The sequence below is a fragment of the Leptinotarsa decemlineata genome, unplaced genomic scaffold (assembly GCF_025532065.1).
Source record: "Leptinotarsa decemlineata unplaced genomic scaffold, Ldec_3_MD MMD2_tig00002974_RagTag_RagTag, whole genome shotgun sequence".
Lineage (NCBI taxonomy): Eukaryota > Metazoa > Arthropoda > Insecta > Coleoptera > Chrysomelidae > Leptinotarsa > Leptinotarsa decemlineata.
The window spans coordinates 5,474,118-5,493,058 of NW_027412578.1; the positions used below are offsets into that span (position 1 = coordinate 5,474,118).

At 35.3% G+C, this 18,941-nt stretch overlaps 1 protein-coding gene across 11 annotated transcripts in view; it reads left to right on the plus strand.

The window, feature by feature from the left end:
* unc-13 overlaps positions 1-18,941 on the plus strand; it is a 477,247-nt gene that overhangs the window by 408,490 nt on the left and 49,816 nt on the right. For 7 of the 11 annotated variants that reach the window (XM_074177326.1, XM_074177324.1, XM_074177325.1 and 4 more), the window contains 6 exons: positions 2,745-2,886; positions 3,910-4,039; positions 5,594-5,913; positions 13,664-13,814; positions 15,623-16,075; positions 16,778-17,059. In XM_074177326.1, the coding sequence (XP_074033427.1) occupies positions 2,745-2,886; positions 3,910-4,039; positions 5,594-5,913; positions 13,664-13,814; positions 15,623-16,075; positions 16,778-17,059 (1,478 nt within the window). The remainder of the gene's footprint in view (positions 1-2,744; positions 2,887-3,909; positions 4,040-5,593; positions 5,914-13,663; positions 13,815-15,622; positions 16,076-16,777; positions 17,060-18,941) is intronic. The other 4 variants (XM_074177320.1, XM_074177323.1, XM_074177319.1 and 1 more) reach the window with 1 other exon arrangement.

An 18,941-nucleotide genomic window follows, 5' to 3' on the forward strand; every position in this document is an offset into this window, starting at 1 on the left:
ATAACAAAATCCTCGTTTTAATGTGGAGCAGAAAAGTCAAAAAAAGATTTGGATATAGTGTGTGAGCAAGAGTTTTCAGGGGTAGAATTATCGGTCCGTTCTTTTATAATGACACTCTCTCACCTCAAAGATATTTAGACATTTTAAGGCTGAATTTTGAACCCCTTGTTGATAAATTGTCACTAAGGGAGCTCAGAAAAATATATTTTCAAAAAGGCGGGGCTTTGCCTCACAACACTGCAGTTGTCACCAATTATTTGGCTGTAAATTTTGGTGATTATAGGCTAGCCAACCAAGGACCCATCCGTTGGCCGGCCAGGTCACCGGACCTAACGCTTAGGGACTTTTTCCTCTGGAGGATGTTGAAAGATCTTATGTTTGAATTGTCAACCAATTCTAAATAGGAATGTGAAGCGGTAGTGATGAAAAGTTTTGCTTCCTATTGGACTAATTAATACAGCAATAAACGTTTAGAAAAGGTGTCGCCTGTGTGTAGGAGAAGCTGGTAGACATTTCGAATGCCTGAAATATATTTCATTGTTTGCCTTTTATTATTATTGTTGTTGAAGTTTCATTTATAAATAGTAAATATAGTTCAAATTGTTATCGATTTTATTGAAGCTATGCGTTTCAATTACTGCTGTGGAAATATTTCTATATAATGAATAGTTACCACTTAACAATTTTTTCTGTTTTTTCGCCGCGTCGTCCAAAGCCTACTCGATCAAAGTTTGCGTTTCAAAGTTTTCATGGAAAAACCTAAAAGCTATGTATTCCAAAGATGACTCTAGCAAAACATCAAGTGTGCTACTTATTTGAAAAGGTAATTTTAAGCTCTATTGAAATATACAGAAATATACAGGAATATACAGAATATCTCAAAGAAAAAAATAGTTTTCCATCATTAACCATAGATATCTCATTTGAAAAAATAGTTTTTCGCAACATTGAATTCTACGCAAAAAAGTGCTTCGATAATGTTTCCATAAAAAAAAGGAATTTTTGACAGAAAAAAAGTTACAGTAAATTTTCGAACTGTAACTCAGAAATACGGTTTTTACCATTAAGTTTGTCATTCAATTTGACCCGCAGACACAGCCATCAGTTTTCATCTATCTAATTTGAAAACAGGAGTTTTCCGTTGAAAGTGTCTAATTTGGCCCACTCAGTACAAACAAGAATTAAATTATCTAAGAACAATTCGTTCAGGCCAATCTCCACTCCCTACACAGTAGGTTAATGGACTGACACTATCAGAAAACAACTACTCCCCTGGCTAATACCACGAAGGGCGTTGGATTATATCCGACAGGTGTCAGTGCAGGATTCTTCACAGAAGTTATTCCTGCATATGCTGTTGGCGATACAACTGCCGCAATAGATTTTCAATTATTGGAACACACTTGCAGACCGGTTTCGGGCTGTTTGGCCACTCGTCAGTGCAAGGTAGTGTATATCATCAACATAAAGTCGATGATTTCCAATAATTGAAAATCGAATTTCGTCAGAGAATCATTTTTCGAACTAAGCTGAAGCATACAACAAACAACAGGTTTGTCGTCGCCCCATCTGCCTGTGAACGAGGTAACCAACTGCATATCCGAAATGTGCCCAATTCCTCGTATAAGAAAAGAAAACTTTCACATACAGTCAGTGGGCATACTTGAAGACTGGCCATAAATCAAATTATCTAAGAACAATTCGTTCAGGCCAGAAAACAACAAGTTGTTTTCTGATAGGTGTCAGTCCATTAACCTACTGTGTAGGGAGTGGAGACTGGCCTGAACGAATTGTTCTTAGATAATTTGATTTATAGCCAGTCTTCAAGTAAGCCCACTGACTATATGTCAAACAAGAATTTCAAATGGAAATACGAATTGAGTTTGAAAACTGCAAATACTTTCTAAAATACGAGAGATTAGCTTTAGTACATTGTGAAAAATCTCATATGTGAAAAAGTGCTTCTTGTTGAGTTTTTTGTTTTATGAAAAAACGGCGACTTGCGAAAAATCTGTAACACGTATGTAAAATTACTCAGATTCAAGAGAGACATAAAAGTAGTTTTCGTGTGATTCTGTTCTCACATCCTGATGTTATCAGCAACTAGTCATTCTGAAATAATATCATACGAAAATTGAATCATTCTAAAGTGAAATATATGACACTGCCAATGGTATAAGAAATAAACAACTAGGCAAAATTGATTTATAATGTTTTATCTACGTTATAGGTATATGGTTGAATAATTAGTTCGTAAATATTATTTATGATGTCACAGTCTGCTTTATGCCGTTTTGTGATCGGGGACAGTTGAAAAAAATGAAATTATATTGTAATTGTTCCCGTTACTCTGAATCACCCTGTTGAAATAAAATTCAACAGCTTACTTGTGATTCTATTTTCTTTTCTTCGCCTGCTCTAAGCATGCATGTCTTATTCGTGTCTTCGGAAAGTATCGTGATGTTCAGGACTTGAATGTGTTGGATGTGTTGCATTATGTAAATAAGTTATAAAAGATAGTACTTCTTGGGCAATGAGCATATGATAAATGAGCAATACTCATCGATTGTTTCATTGAGTTTCACTGAGATATACAAAATTGAGTTGTGATGAAAATATTCAATGAAGCATTCGCCAATATAGAATCGAAATCAATTATTTCCATCATGACATCGAAAGAATTGATTTGATTAAAAAAGTATCTTCAGTATAGTATCTGAGACTAATTTCCATTTTTCCTTTAGTAAAATCCGCACAAGGTTTGATTGCCAAGGATAAAAGTGGAACTTCGGATCCGTATGTAACTGTGCAGGTCGGGAAAGTTAAGAAACGCACAAGAACAATGCCCCAAGAGTTGAATCCTGTGTGGGATGAAAAATTTTATTTGTAAGTATATAATAGGTACCTCTACCAAAATGTCCGTTATTACGTTGGTCATTATTATTATACAGTGTGTGTCACCAAACATTAAACAGAGTGACTATCTTCAAAATACATTTATTGAGCAAAAAATTCAATAACAGGTCGATTTCCAATTCATGGAACACATATTTCTACTACTACCTCAACTGTCATACTTCCTTCCCCGTCCCGTGAAGACCTACACTTCTAGAATTCGCATAATAATAAAATCATTTATTCAACAAAAAACATATTACATGTGACTACACATGTATTATGTGTTATCACATAAAATAGGTGAGAAACACCACTATTGAATGTATAGAGATATTTTATTAAGCGCTTGCTCACCTTTTAACGTGTGATTCCTAACACTGGTTGGACGATAACAAGTGAAAATCGATCGTTCAGCCTGCGGCTTGAACCACCGACTCACACATTTGCGTGAATAGATTAATTATATGCGTGTCAACGAACTGATTAACGGAAGCAGTTAAGGCATAAGGTTCAATTCAACGAATACAATCAAAAGCTGTATTTTTAAATAGCAGTACATTTTCAATTGCCAGTAAAATTTATGGTAATTCATCATGTAATTTATTGGCCGAGTAATGACAGCCCTTTTCAGTGGAGTTCAGAATGTGTATGATGAAATTAGAGTGAATTTTTCTCCTCGTCAAGTTACTATGATTTATAGCATGTTCCTCTGAACTTCTCTGGGTATTTTTTGACAAATAGTAGGACTTTCAGTATACAAGTATAGATTCTATGAGATGAAATTGATTGGTTCACACTTTATAATTCTCTTCAATAATAGGGGAAGTACAAAGTGTGATACATCATTGTATTTTTCTAAGGAATTCATTAATGAATAGTTTATGAATGTAAAAAAGTCATCAAAAATAACAAACATTGAGAGAATGTATATTGTATGGACCCAAATTGATGTAATACATTTGATACAAGACTACTGAGAACTACCCGTCTCTTTGATAATTTCAATCGTTGCAGTGAATGCCATAATTCGTCAGATAGAATCAAGGTCCGAGTGTGGGATGAAGACAATGATTTGAAAAGTAAACTACGGCAGAAACTAACAAGAGAGTCGGACGATTTCTTGGGACAAACAATTATTGAGGTAAAATATATAATGTATTTGACCAGATTGACAGTACTATACTACTTCTTTTACTATTATACTACTTCTTTTATATATCACAACGAAAAAACTGTTCATATCAGTTATTTGAACAGGAAAGAATTGAAAATCATACAAACACTCAACATATGAAAATGATGAAAAAAATTAGATGTTGAAGAATTTATCATTTTCAATAGTGAGAGTTCATTTTTGCAATACCTCAATCACCTTATTTCTTCATTTTTAAAATTTTCATGAGCAGGAAAGTTACAAGCTTATATTTATTCTGATTTGTTGGTTAGTATAGGGCAAATCTCCAAACCTGGTTTTGAACTAGTTAATCTCGATACACTGACCTGAAGTTTACACCCAATGCATGAATGACTGAATGTCGCCATTTCAAATCCAGTATGGTGGACACCACAGAATTGTGATTTACGTGATCTATTGAAAGCACTTCTTCCTCACTAGAATATCATCAGATAATAAAGGCTAGTAGTGTTGTAGGCTTAACTATCTCCTGATGATGCTAACCTATGTCAGAGCTAATTTACGAATTTTCTGGTCGTTGTGTGACAGTTTTTATGCCTGACATTTCGACTACTACTGTGATAGACATTATCATGTCTATTCCTGCTATTTTTTAATTACCTTCAACGGCTCATGAAGTCTCCCAAATTATTATATGCTGACGATCTGAAGGATTTTATTGTCTATCAATTCGAAGAATTTTTTTTAACATTGCAGAAATATATTACAGAAGGTTTCAATCGATGTTGTGCGAATCACCCTCATCTCAAAATCACTGATTGTTCCACAATATTTTTCTTCAAGGAATTTCTCTAGAACGGAATAAATGAATCACAATTATTCCGTAGGGATGTATAGTTTCTTGGTAAGACAAGTCAAAGAATTTCATTGAGTAGAAACAATGATTTCCCTTCACTATACGCAAGCTCGAATATGAAGAACTCATTTGATATCTTTCCTAACATGTGAAATTACCAATGTCAAATGCATTCAGAAAATATTTCAGAAATATTTTGTCTTATACAGAAGTTTGTTTACTCTGTACATCTTTGTAAAGAGTACACACAAAGGACAATGTCGAATCCCGACTTTACCATGCATACTCTAATCTCAAGGTCGAATTCCATGTTCGAAGTCGAATTTCACGTTAAAGGTCAAGTTTCATTCACACAGCTGAAAGACTTCCTTCAAGATCACATATCAGAAATCCTTCAAGGTCACAACTCAAGGTCACTCATCTAAGACAGACTCAAATCTCAAATCCGCCATATACGAGTTCATATGACCTTGCAATAGCTCAAGGTCGTGTGACGTCACTCAAGGACAATGCTATCAATGATGTCATATTGGTAGGGGGATGCCCAGAAACGGCTGTTTTCTCCTACTTAAATATGTTCATCAGTCTCTAAGGTGCTCACAATTACCTCTCCTAAATTCATCAAATTTTGGCTACAACTTACTTTATATATGAAATAAGAAATAGAGAAAATTGAAATTTATCTCTTTTTCACATATTTACAGGTACGCACATTATCCGGTGAAATGGACGTCTGGTACAACTTGGAAAAAAGAACAGATAAGTCGGCGGTATCGGGAGCCATCCGTCTCCACATATCGGTAGAAATAAAGGGAGAGGAAAAGGTGGCGCCCTACCACGTCCAGTATACCTGTCTCCACGAAAACCTATTCCATTATTTATGCGAACAAAATAATGGGGTGGTGACTCTGCCGGAGAATAAGGGTGACGACGCTTGGAAGGTGTATTTTCACGACGCCGCCGAAGAAATCGTCGACGAATTCGCCATGCGATACGGAATAGAATCCATATATCAAGCTATGACGTGAGTAGTGTCCAATATTACAATTCATGACTGAAAGGAAATTTACTTCAAAAAAAAGAAGCAGAATAAATAATAGATTTCCTGTGTTTGAAAATATTTCGTTTTGATACAATTTTTAACGCGTTGCTTTTACTTCGAAGTCGTTCCTCAAAAATTAATATTTCAAAAGGGAATAAGTACAATAGCAGGGGAGCCCACGATGCAAAATGGGGATTTACTCGAGCGTCATAGAGACCTATTAGGTTGCAAAGCTTAGATAATAAGAATAAAAGAATGTTATACAGTGTGACCCATTTAAAATGGAACCACCCCTGTAGAATGTGCATTTTTCAATCAATCTCAATTTTTTTTTTATTGAAATATTAAGCATGAAAAACTGTATCTTGACACTAACTTTCACAATTTTAGTTTCATTTCCAAGGCACTCTATGGTTTTTTTTGTTTGTCAAAAACGGCAAAAGTTTATTAGGCAATTTTTGTTTTCAAATGTCACTACACCACTGGATTCGTAGTCGTTATAAATCAAAAATGTCAAATTTTCATTAAAAAATATTTGTTAACAACGAAGTTACAATAACTTCAATTTTGGAAACAAAGTATTTGTTCGTAATTTTTATTCAGATTATAGACATATTTGAGATCTGACAACACTGTCATCACCAAGTAGAACACCAGTGAATTTGTACAGTGAAAATCCGAAGTCAACAGCTCAATGCGTTCTACAGTTATAACTCCTGAAAATATGGTAATGTGAGAGATTTGTGGTGCAAGCGTTTTGTAATAAAAATCTGACTACGCCACTGGATTTGTGGATAATATTTCCTTAAAATCATTCATTTGAGTGTAGGTTACGAGAAGTGAAAATTAAAATAAAAATTGAATAATTGAATAACAGAAAATTAAAAGTTCATTTTCAAGTTACGCAGTAGTAGACCAAGTTCAGAATCTCATGTCATGGGATCTCCCAATTGCGCTTTTACCAAATCTTGATAGAATCTTGAAGTATTAATGGTCATACTTGTAAGCTTTTTGGAAGTTTCCCAATAATAAATAATGGTACTTTTGTAACAGCGCACCTGGAAAATCACATTTTATGAGATTCTGAACTTACTCTACCTTCTTCTATAGCTGATGAAAACAAAATGTATACAAACAAGTTTCAAAGTATTTATTCAACAATTAATTGCCATTAAGAAAAAACTGATACTAAAATAAACATTGATTTAAAAGTAAACATTCAAATTTTTGTGGCTTCTACCAAACCTCCATTGAGTTCAATACATTTATCGTATCTCTTCCGAATATTGTTTACACTATTTCTTATTTGTTGAACTGTAATTTCGGCACAAGCTTGTCGTATCCTTTGCATGAGTTCAGCTCGATTCATTGGTCTTGTTCTGTATACTTTTTGTGTCAGAATACCCCACAGAAAAAAGTCTAATATTGTAAGATCAGGCGATCTAGGTGGCCATTCAATTAAGTCACTACCTCGTCCTATCCAATGATTTGGAAACTGGTTATTTAGCCACTCTTTAACAATCCTCGAATTGTGCACGGAACAGCCGTCGAGCTGAAAATATAAATTTACTTGTTCCGCAAGAGGCATTTCATCTATTTCGTCCGATAATTGGTTATTTAGAAATTCCAAAAAATGTTGCCCGTTTATGTTTCCATCAAAAAAATATGGACCTATTATTCTATTTTGTACTATACCACACCAAACGTTAACTTTTTCGGAATATTGACTTTTACAATTTACGATCCAGTGCGGATTTTCCGTAGCCCAATACCAAGCATTTTGCGATGAAACTACCCCATTGGTGCTGAAAGAAGCTTCATCACTAAACATTATGCAGTTTAAAAAATTTCTTGTATTCAGGTACTCGCCTTGTGCCCACAAACAAAATTCCATACGTTTCACTTCATCACCTGCCTTTAAAGAGTGAAGAAATTTAGGTTTAAATGCTCTCATTTTGTTTTGTTTAAGACATCGTCGAATAGTCTCTCTCGGTAAGTTTAAATCCAAACTGCCGACTCGTAAACTTCTGTTTGGGTGGTTTCTAAAATAATCTAAAACAGCACCTTCGTTTAAATTTCTTCTTCGGTGATTATTTTTTAAAATATATTTGCTGACTGCACCGGTTTCTTTAAATGTTTTGTTAATTTTACTGACGGTGCTTCTGTCAATGGGAAGTCGATTTGGATGTCTGTGATTAAATATCCTAGCTGCTTCTCTTTCACTATGATAATTGTCCCCAGAAATTCTCACAATTTCAATTCTTTCTTCTAATGATATTTGCAAAGCCATTATTAAATGCACGTAACTAACAACTATTATTTTATTTATGATTAACTGTCAAAATCACAGCCTACTGTTGATTTATTATAAAACCTTTGCATAATGAGTTCAGCTTCCTCAAATTATTGATATCTCCTCTAAAAGATTGTTTTAGCTGAGTTATGAAGAATTTACAGGGAACAATTTTTGTCCTGCTCTCTGTTTTATTATTGAATAAATGATTTCCATGCTTTAAATCAATTTGATTTTAGCGGCTATGCGGAAGAATGTACTAAGTACTGCATAACTTGAAAATGAATTTTTAATTTTCTGTTATTCTAGAATACACTTCTCGTAACCTACACTCAAATGAATGATTTTAAGGGAATATTATCCACAAATCCAGTGGCGTAGTCAGATTTTTATTACAAAACGCTTGCACCATAAATCTCTCACATTACCATATTTTCAGGAGTTATAACTGTAGAACGCATTGAGCTGTTGACTTCGGATTTTCACTGTACAAATTCACTGGTGTTCTACTTGGTGTTGACAGTGTTGTCAGATCTCAAATATGTCTATAATCTGAATAAAAATTACAAACAAATACTTTGTTTCCAAAATTGAAGTTGTTGTAACTTCGTTGTTAACAAATATTTTTTAATGAAAATTTGATAGTTTTGATTTATAACGACTACGAATCCAGTGGTGTAGTCAAATTTGAAAACAAAAATTGCCTAATAAACTTTTGCCGTTTTTGACAAACAAAAAAAACCATAGAGTGCCTTGGAAATGAAACTAAAATTGTGAAAGTTAGTGTCAAGATACAGTTTTTCATGCTCAATATTTCAATAAAAAAAATTGAGATTGATTGAAAAATGCACATTCTACAGGGGTGGTTCCATTTTAAATGGGTCACACTGTATAATATATACCTTTTCATCGGTGGGGGAAGCTGCTATAGATTATTAAATATGTAAAAAAAAACTGTTGCATGGACATACTCGAGCGCGTCAGATATTGATACAATCAATGTCCTACGTATTTGTAATAATGTTGGTATGTTAATCTGATCGTTTGCATGAGGTGGGTGGTTGAACGTAAGGGTTAAAAATGAAAAAAAAAAAAAGGTAATCTAGCGCGTCAGATTAAGATATATATGGTTCATCTTTCTGTTTTAGACGTGCTGTCTCATAATCTGACGATTATCTAGAGGGATTCGCCTAATTTGACAAAAAAAAAATTATCATTGAACTTAATTAATTGGAAAGCTCAGGAAATAGCATGCAAATGAATTAGTGTATGTTTTCAAGTAGAATACTTGAAATACTATAAAAAAAATAATAAAAAAATGCTCAAAAAATGTAATTTTTTATAATCGAATAATTAATTGATGAAGAAAAAAGAAATGAAATGTTCTATGTTCTTCACCACTTTTATTTGTAACTAACGTTACTGCAGTTACTTATACAATATATAAGTTTGAAAATGTCCTTATAGGAAGAAACTGCAGTAACGTTAGTTACAAATAAAAGTGGTAAAAGAACATAGAAAGTTTCATTCCTCTTTTCTTCATTATGATTTTCTACCACGTAGAAACGGCTACATCCATCCATTAATTCATTAATTAATCATCATCTTCATCACGAACTAGTCTGTGATCAGCTGTGATGGCGTCATGGCAACAGAATTCAGAGTGGGGACGGAGTGAGCGAGTAGTATATAGAGAAAAAGTGAAAAAGGAATAGAAACGCGGAGAGGTAAATATAGGCATCACGCAGCTGCACGCATTAAACTTTCTCGACGAATTGAATTATTTTCTTAAAAAAAAAATTAGCTACGCTCGAGAATGTCAAGATGACGTTTTTTTACAACTTTGCTGCCCTTCCTTTTCTTTACGTCACTCTCAAATTGTCAGATTACTGGAATATACACTTTTTAGCATGTAACTCACTCTACCTTAATCTGACGCGCTAGAGAATTTCTGATGATCAATTTTTTTCTACTAATTTGATCCTTTATGTTTCACGGGCGGCCTTATATATGGGGCTCATATTTGGTGGAGGTACTTAACCGGGTATAAGGTATCCCCCAGTATATTAATCTGCCGCGCTTCAGTAAATCCTGAAATCCCCGCTTGGGCTCCCTTATTACAAATAGAGTAAATCTACTGTGAATATTCCGATGTTTGATAAGCTATTTGTGACTGCATCATTGACTTCTGATGAACAAATTGTTACATATCAACCAGTATTATGAATTTTTGCCAGTAATTTTGAATATATTCATAAACATAATTTTTTTATGATCTGCGCGACTCTTATATTTTCCGTTTTGAATATATTCATAAACATAATTTTTTTATGATCTGCGCGACTCTTATAATTTCCGTTTTCCTGTTCAATAATTTCAACATGATTAGTTGATGTAATGCTTACTGAAGAGTACCGAAACATCTTAGATTTCAAATTTAATATAAGAGTGAATGTAAAATAGCTTGATCAAGAAGTTACCTGTAGTGCTACTTCAGGTAAAAACTGAAAGTTCAGTTAGATTGGGTTAGCATTCATTGAGTTTTGTTATGACATACACGAAATTTTCAGGGTACATCCATTAGATACAGTAAAGGTAATTTAAAGATACAGACATGTGTAGCTTAGGGAACATTTTTAGACATATTCTACTACTGGGTCTCGAACCTGGACTGTGGACCAGGGAAAACCAATAAGAAAATGAACTATTTGACGATGAGGAAAGGCCTGGAGCTAGCGTTTCAATAGGAAAAACAAACGAGGTTTACTCTTGAAGCAAGAATAAATTGACATGCATGAAGTTTAAAAATATTGGAAAATTAACCAACTAGCGATAAGGAGAGGCCTAGAGCTAGCTTTTCAACTGGAAATATAAAAAACAAACTAGGTTTACTCCTAAAGCAACAATTAAATTGACATGAACTCATACATATAGTTGAGAAATATTGGAAAACGAACCAACTGACGATAAGGAGAGGCCTAGAGCTACTCAATTCTATATACATGGAGATATATGAATGCAGTTAACTGATGTATAAAAAAAATGGAAAATTGGGACAAAGGACACCGAAGAACATTTCGGAAAAAAATTTTGAGACCGTAAGTCATATCAGATGAACCACCTTTCCAACTAATTACCACAGATGCCGATCCATTCGAATGTATCATTGAGTTATTGAATAGAAATGTGTGAATTATTGGGAGAAGCGTTATATCATTATCATCACCATTCGTATCAGTTGTTCTGCAGAGAATCTGAGTATCATTGTCCCATTGGAAATGGCCGTTTGAAAACATGGACCAATAAGGTTTCCATTGTATAGTCCACAGAAAATGTTTACACTTCATATATCTTGAGAATGCGTTTCCTCTATCCAACGGGGATTAGGTACTATTGGACCAGTAATGGGTAACAATAATTATAAAACTTGGTTTCATCGTTTCAACAGATTGGGAATCCTGAATTATCGGGATATAAATTCAATAATTTTTTGCATCCATTTCAAATCTGTTAGTCGCAAACCGTGCACCAAATGAACTTTGAAAAAGTGATATAACTATTTTTGAAAATTCTCAAACGGTGCTGACACCAAGTTCTGCTGCTAAAACATGGATTGAAATGAATAGATTTCAACAGACTCCAGCATAGTCCAGAACAATAATTTCATTTTCGTTACTCGTAGCTGGTACTCAGTATTGTACATATTTCTGGGCTAGGCAGTATCAGTATTTTAAACAGTACCTAATATGACAGGAAGAATCGAACAGCGCAGCGTGTAAATATTTGGAGGAACAATTTTCAAAAAATGGAGTGGCTTTTTGTGAACTACGATAGTAAACATTGTGTCTGAACATCATTGCCTGAGGAAGTCATTTCAATTTTAAATTATGTGGCTCGACATCAAGACGAAATTTGGAATATTGATCCATGTCTAATACCTAGATAGAGTTGATGGTGAAGACAACTCAAGGCCTTAGTAGACATGGTTTCTAATAGGGATGGATCTACTTTGGAAAGATAGATACAACCAGCATACGTTAGGTGTCCCTATATGACTAGATAGGGACGGGAAGCATAGACATGAAGTGGACATACCTCGATGATCCCAATCAACACAAAACCGATGGTTAAAAAAATATTTGCGTGAAAAAAAAATGGGTTGATAGTTGCATGTAATGTGAAAAAGGATTTCCCACACAGATGGAAGCATCTGTTTGAAAATCTGTTTAAAATCTGTGTTAATCAGCTGTCGCTCCCATACGAACGACAACTCTCAGAAGTTGAGAAACTTGTGCGAGCTAAGGACTAACAAGGTCTTACCTTTTAACGTGTGATTCCTAACACGGTTGCAAAATCATTCCAGCTTCGACCGGATGAATTTTCTCGAGAAAAATATCTGGTCGGGGCGGGAATCGAACCCACGGCCTTCCGATCGTGAGTCATGCGCACTACCACCGCGGCCAATTCCACAACAAAAAACTGTATGCTTGAAAAAATATGATTTTCTTCAACAATTGGGAATAGGCGCTGAACTTGCTGAGCGAATCATTTTGTCAAAATGTACAAATGAAATATACGACGCATTTGGAATAACATTCACTTGAATACAATGATGAGATCTTCGTTTGTTCACAGGATGACATATTGAAAACGTACCATCCCCTATATTTCAGCCCATATAGAAAAACTTGAATTATATTTGAGAGTTATATTCAAGAGGGACACTTCGTAAACTGGTTTTCAACTGAGTTACATCAATCCCCTGATAGGGGCGAACACAACCCCTAAAATCTTCGTAGTACCACCTTTCTTTGTAGTACTTTTGGAGAAAGCAAGTGGAATCATGGTGATATTTTGGCCAAAATGTTAGTAAAAGGTAATTTGACTTATGGAATGTTGAAATGTTGTCCATCATCTTCTAAACGGTGATAAAGTCTGCGCACAGAATCCTTTCTAATATTTCGAAAATCGTCTTCCTGAAGTTCTCTACACGCAGCTGTTATTCTCCTCTTCAAATACTCCGAATCTCGAGGCCGTGTTTGATGAACAATTGATTTTAGATACCTCCATAGGAAAAAATCTAGAGGTGATGCATCGGGTGATTGTGGTGGCCTATAAGTCGACCATTTTATTGCTCCTCTTCGACCAATTCAGATTTTCTTTATGTGCCGAAACATAGGCGATGGTAAGCTCTCAAATTGAAGCACTGTACATCACATCGACCCCATGAATGAAGTGTTTCAATTACAACCAAATGAGCTACTGAGTCAAACTAATAGAATATCTCTGGTTTTAATTTGTCACCTCCATTATTAACAGGTATAGAAACAATACCTGTGCTACTAATACATTATTAATAAATAGATCAAAAAGTTATAAATACAAATGAAGAGCATGGTGTCAGTTCTGAAAATATTCATTAGATATTGAATTTTCCAGGCATTTTCACTGCCTTTCTACAAAGTACCTATGCCCTGGAGTTCCTGCCGTTATGAGTACACTACTGGCGAATATAAATGCTTACTATGCTCATACAACGGCCCTGTCAGCGGTCTCAGCTAGTGACAGATTTGCTGCATCCAATTTTGGCGTAAGTTATTTTACCTCATTTTCAATACGATAGTGTTCTATGTACGTCACGTTAATAATTTCCCAAGCCACCTAAATAATTTTATAGTTATTGTGATCTTGTCAGCCGTCTAATAAAATTGTAATGTCACGTAACGTAACCCACTATAATAATTCAAATACCTGAATTATCAAACCATGACCGATGAATACCTATCTACCTAAAGACAACATTAAACAAAAATACAACCTTGGCTCCTCGGTTTGTCAGGCCGTTTGAATTCATTTTCTCGCGCGATAGTTTCAATTTTTGCGATAACTTCTATAATACTGATTTCACTCGTATGGCGAGAGGAATAATGCGCATGAAATGCTTAAGATAACTAGTTTATTCATTTCTCAATGGTTAACATCTTATTCATCATCAGTTTTACAATTGCCACATTATATGAGACCGTTATTTCAAACATTGAAATGGGTATAGTGAGCTATCCTCAAAAGATAGACATATGACATCGCGGACTTGTTTGAAGACCTATGAAAAATAATATAATGTAGTCATTTGTTTTTTCATATCTCGATGAGCCATCGCTATGATTTCTCACGTCATATTTCAAACACTTCACACAAATCATTCTTGAATTATACACATAAATCTTCCTCTTCCTCTTCCGTCATTGGTAAAAACTGTATGAAAATCCGTTCCGTAGTTATGAGTTCAGACAGTCAGACAGACAGACACGGTTTGTGGCTTTATACATATATATTAATTGGAAACAGAGTAGAAGTGACTTCTGTTTCTTTCCTTCTAAATTCTTTACATTATTGATTCCTCACATTTTTATTCCCGACAAATTCTTTGTATTGTTGTAATAATAGAAAAAGTATTGAACGAAATTAATCGATTCCAACGGACATATTTTTAGTTAATTTGACGTACAAACTTGTACTTTATGCATTCCTATGTTTCAAGAACAATACACGAGCACTACAGAAAAATGCTGAAGGTTCTCTAAGAGCGGTGTCTGTGCGTTCACGTTGGATTTGAATCGCCAGAGATTAGATTAATTTGAGAAAAAGTTCTGAGAAAGTTTATTCCACATGAACGCTGTTCTCCAAATAAACGAGTTTTCAAACAGGAAAGTTCGAGATGTACTGAGTTGAATCTTGAAACAATAGCAGCCACAGTACTACTCTTGTTGAAATCAAATGTGCCAAGTTACGTAAACACCTCTCGTGAAAGTATCTATGAAGAAGAGATAAATCTCCAAACATTTCTTCGATGTTCTAGACTATCAAGGTTACAAGTGATGTTAGTGTCTCCAATCAGTGGAATGGCTTTTTTTCTGGATGGAATCCAGCAGCTTCAGGGTATGCTTAGGGACGGACGTCTATACATGTGAAATATACTCCAAGGAGGGTCTGAGCTGAGCTTCATAAAGAATCAAAAGTTGCTGGGGTTTGTACAGTTTTTCGGTTCGGAACAATGTTTCAAGCTTTTGAGAAGCAGCCTTTGCAGTTCAAGCAACATGATTTTGCCAGAACATATTAGTGTCCATTTTAACCCCAAACAAACTTATTGAAGCCAGAAAGCGGCATTGTCTGCCCTAACATTATTATATCCGGTTTTTGTGGCCATTCAATTGAGTCTGGTTACTTTCATCCCAATTCGAGGGATGGCGACAATATGGCTCCCTGGGGAATACCAGCGTTGATGATATTCCATGGTTGAATATATCATAAATTCTCATTCTAGATTATTATTCAACTCAGGCATGTACTAGAATTGTTCATTGTCATTGTCATTGAAACAATGGATGTAAATTTCAGAAAGAAAAATTCGTCAGACTCCTGGACCAGTTGCACAACTCCCTGCGAATAGACCTCTCCATGTACAGAAACAACTTCCCCGCGTCCAGTCCAGACAAACTGAAAGATCTCAAGTCAACTGTGGATCTTCTTACCAGCATCACCTTCTTCCGTATGAAAGTTCAAGAATTGGCGTGTCCTCCACGGGCTAGTACCGTAGTCAAGGATTGCGTCAAGGCCTGTTTGCGATCGACATATCAATTTCTGTTCGAGAACACATACGAACTCTACAACAGGGAGTTCCAGAGTGACCCCAATGAGCCCAAGAGGGATACGGAGGACCACGGTCCGCGCCTGGATAGTGTGGACTTCTGGCATAAATTGATAGCACTCATAGTGTCCGTCATAGAAGAAGATAAAAACAGCTATGGACCTGTTCTGAACCAGTTCCCCCAGGAGCTCAATATAGGACAGGCAAGTAACAGTATATTTTTTTGATAAATCTCAAATACTTGAGATTGTTTGGAATTTATTAAACGTTCAAGCCACTAATAATGATAAAATTAACTATTGTTACCTTATCAGACAGGGCCCTTTATGTGATTGTGCAGTTCCGGGCTATTCATTTCATTTCACTATGATGATGGGTGGAGATTTACATAATATTCGTGTATTACTGAATACTTCAAAGTCAAAAAATATTCTTTTGATGATTATATAATCATATGAGATATAATTGTATTCATTGTCTCAGATCCCTTGAGTCATGTAGTTCATAAGAAACCCTTTCAAAATTATATACTTGACGTAAATAATTGAAAAAAATAAAAATCCAGGCTACCAGGCCGTGGTTGAAAGGAACCAAACATTTCGTCTGCTGCTGCATCATCAGTGGTATGTGCGTTTACTGCAAAGTCTCAGTAACGAACGTTACATTCGGTTTCATTCGACCACGGCAACTTTATTATATTCTCTTTAATCGTGACTCCGGTTATGAAAGTCAATGGTCTTATATTGAAGTTGATAATTTGTAACGTTTCACTGTGCTCAACATGGACCTAGATTGATCGTGGATCAATACGTATCATATCACGTATTGCCTTTGAAAAATAATAGATTATCCTATACCACCCTGCATATTGTGAAAAACTGAAAATTTCGAGTTTTTTTTTCCAGTTGTCAGCTGCTACAATGTGGAGCCTATTCGCAGTGGACATGAAGTATGCATTAGAAGAACACGAACAGCACAGGCTGTGTAAATCGTCAGCGTATATGAACTTGCACTTCAAAGTTAAATGGCTGTACTCCAATTACGTCAAAGACGTACCTCCTCATAAGGGAGCAGTTCCAGAATATCCAGCGTGGTTCGAACCCTTCGTAATGCAATGGTTGAACGAAAACGATGACGTCTCCTTAGAGTATTTACATGGTGCCTTCAATAGAGATAAAAAGGATGGTGTAAGTGTTATAACGCGATGAAACAGTTATACTGCAAATCAATATTTGACTCAGGATCAAAAAAAAGTTTCGTTCCACAGATAATCAACTTCATTTGATATAAGTGATTCCATAACAGCGGATGAAATATAATACATATGAAACGAATGGAATGAGAAAATTCTAGCTTGAAGGTTCGATACATTTTCCCGATACGTAGCCTTCAAGTTGAATACTTCGAAGCTCTAGATCCCTTCGTTGTGATGTCCGCTATCAAATATTGAAACTTGACGACTTTTCCTTTTATCTTGTACAAAGTGGTGCTATATCTCGAAATGTTGAGTCTTCTGTAGTTAACAATCGTTTCATTTCAGCTTGTTTTGAGATAGGTAGCTTGTGATGCTACCTATCTCAAACCTTTGGTGTAGTAATGACTATTACTGGGTTTTTTTCCCAACACCAAACCGTTATTTTTAACACTTCGACACGTGTTTCGATCAACAAATGATTATAGGTAGCTTCTTTAGCAGCTTCAGTGAGTCTCATATACTCCGTTTCAGAGCTAAACATCGCTGCAGTTTACTGCTTTCTTGATAACTACTCCACCGTATTCAATCGTCTGTTCTTCATATCTATACGATCAGATTAACTAGTCAAATAATTCTGCTACTTCATCATTATTCTTGAGAAAACCAAGCACTTATTTAGAGTACCTTCCTAGTACCTAGGTTCTTTTGCAGATACCTGTATTGGATTGAAGTTCTAGGTACTAGGTACCTATGTACTATCTAGTTTTATTGAAAGTACCAAGGTAGAAAACCCGTATTGAAATCATTTCAATTATTTTTTATTAACTTCTGGACGAATCATTTTTTTAGCATCTATATAAATTTGGGCTGGTTTACAATCAGTCAAATTAAATTTCTCAAGAACATTTCTGGCAGAGCTTTCTTCACTCATACTTATTCCGTTTCCTCTTTTTCTTAGCTTTTTCGAAATCTTTGTATTTGCAATCGTTGTAATATAGTCGTCAATGAAAGCTACCATGACTACACTTTTGCCAATAATTTTGTAGTACATGTATGGTTCCAAAAAAGATTTTCTGTATGCAATCACTTTAAAAAGTCTAGCTCACCTAAATTCATAAAGAGCTATATTTAGCATACAATTTCCTGGCCTTGTACCTCATAATTGAATATTCCTTGGACTACGAAGTAGCCATTTTCATTAAAATCATCATTTGAGAAATTTATTACAGTAATTCAGTCATTTCGACAGTAATTTGGCAACCAAGCTCGCCTTTATATTTGAAGACTGCCGTTAGCTTTTTGTTTTAATCTGAAAATTCACTTACTTCTCACTATCATCTGATCAGACGAAAGTCCAAATATAATTTCCCCTCAGTGGAAGCATACTGATCCTATCCGTCGGATAATATCCAACGACCTTCGTGGTATTAGCCAGGAGAGTAGTTTGATAGGTGTCAGTTCATACACCCACTTTGTAGGTAGGGGAAGACTGGCCTGATCAAATCGTTCCTTTGAATAATTTCTTTATACGAGGTTTGGGCCATTTGGATATGCGATTGGTTAGTACCTCGTCTACAAGCAGAGGGGGCGATGGCAAATGTGTTGCTTGTCGTTCGCTTCAGATTTGTTCGATGTGTGATACTCTGAAAGAATTCGATTTTTAATTGTAGGAAATTATCGACTTCGTGTTGTAATGACGAGAGGTCAAATAGCCCGAAACCGGTCTGCAAGTGAGCCTGCTCCAATGATTGAAAATCGATTTCGGCAGTTGTATCGCCAAAAGCATATGCAGGAATTTCTTCTGTGAAGAATCCTGCACTGACACCTGTCGGATATTTCCAACGCCTTTCGTGTTATCAGCCAGAAGAGTAACT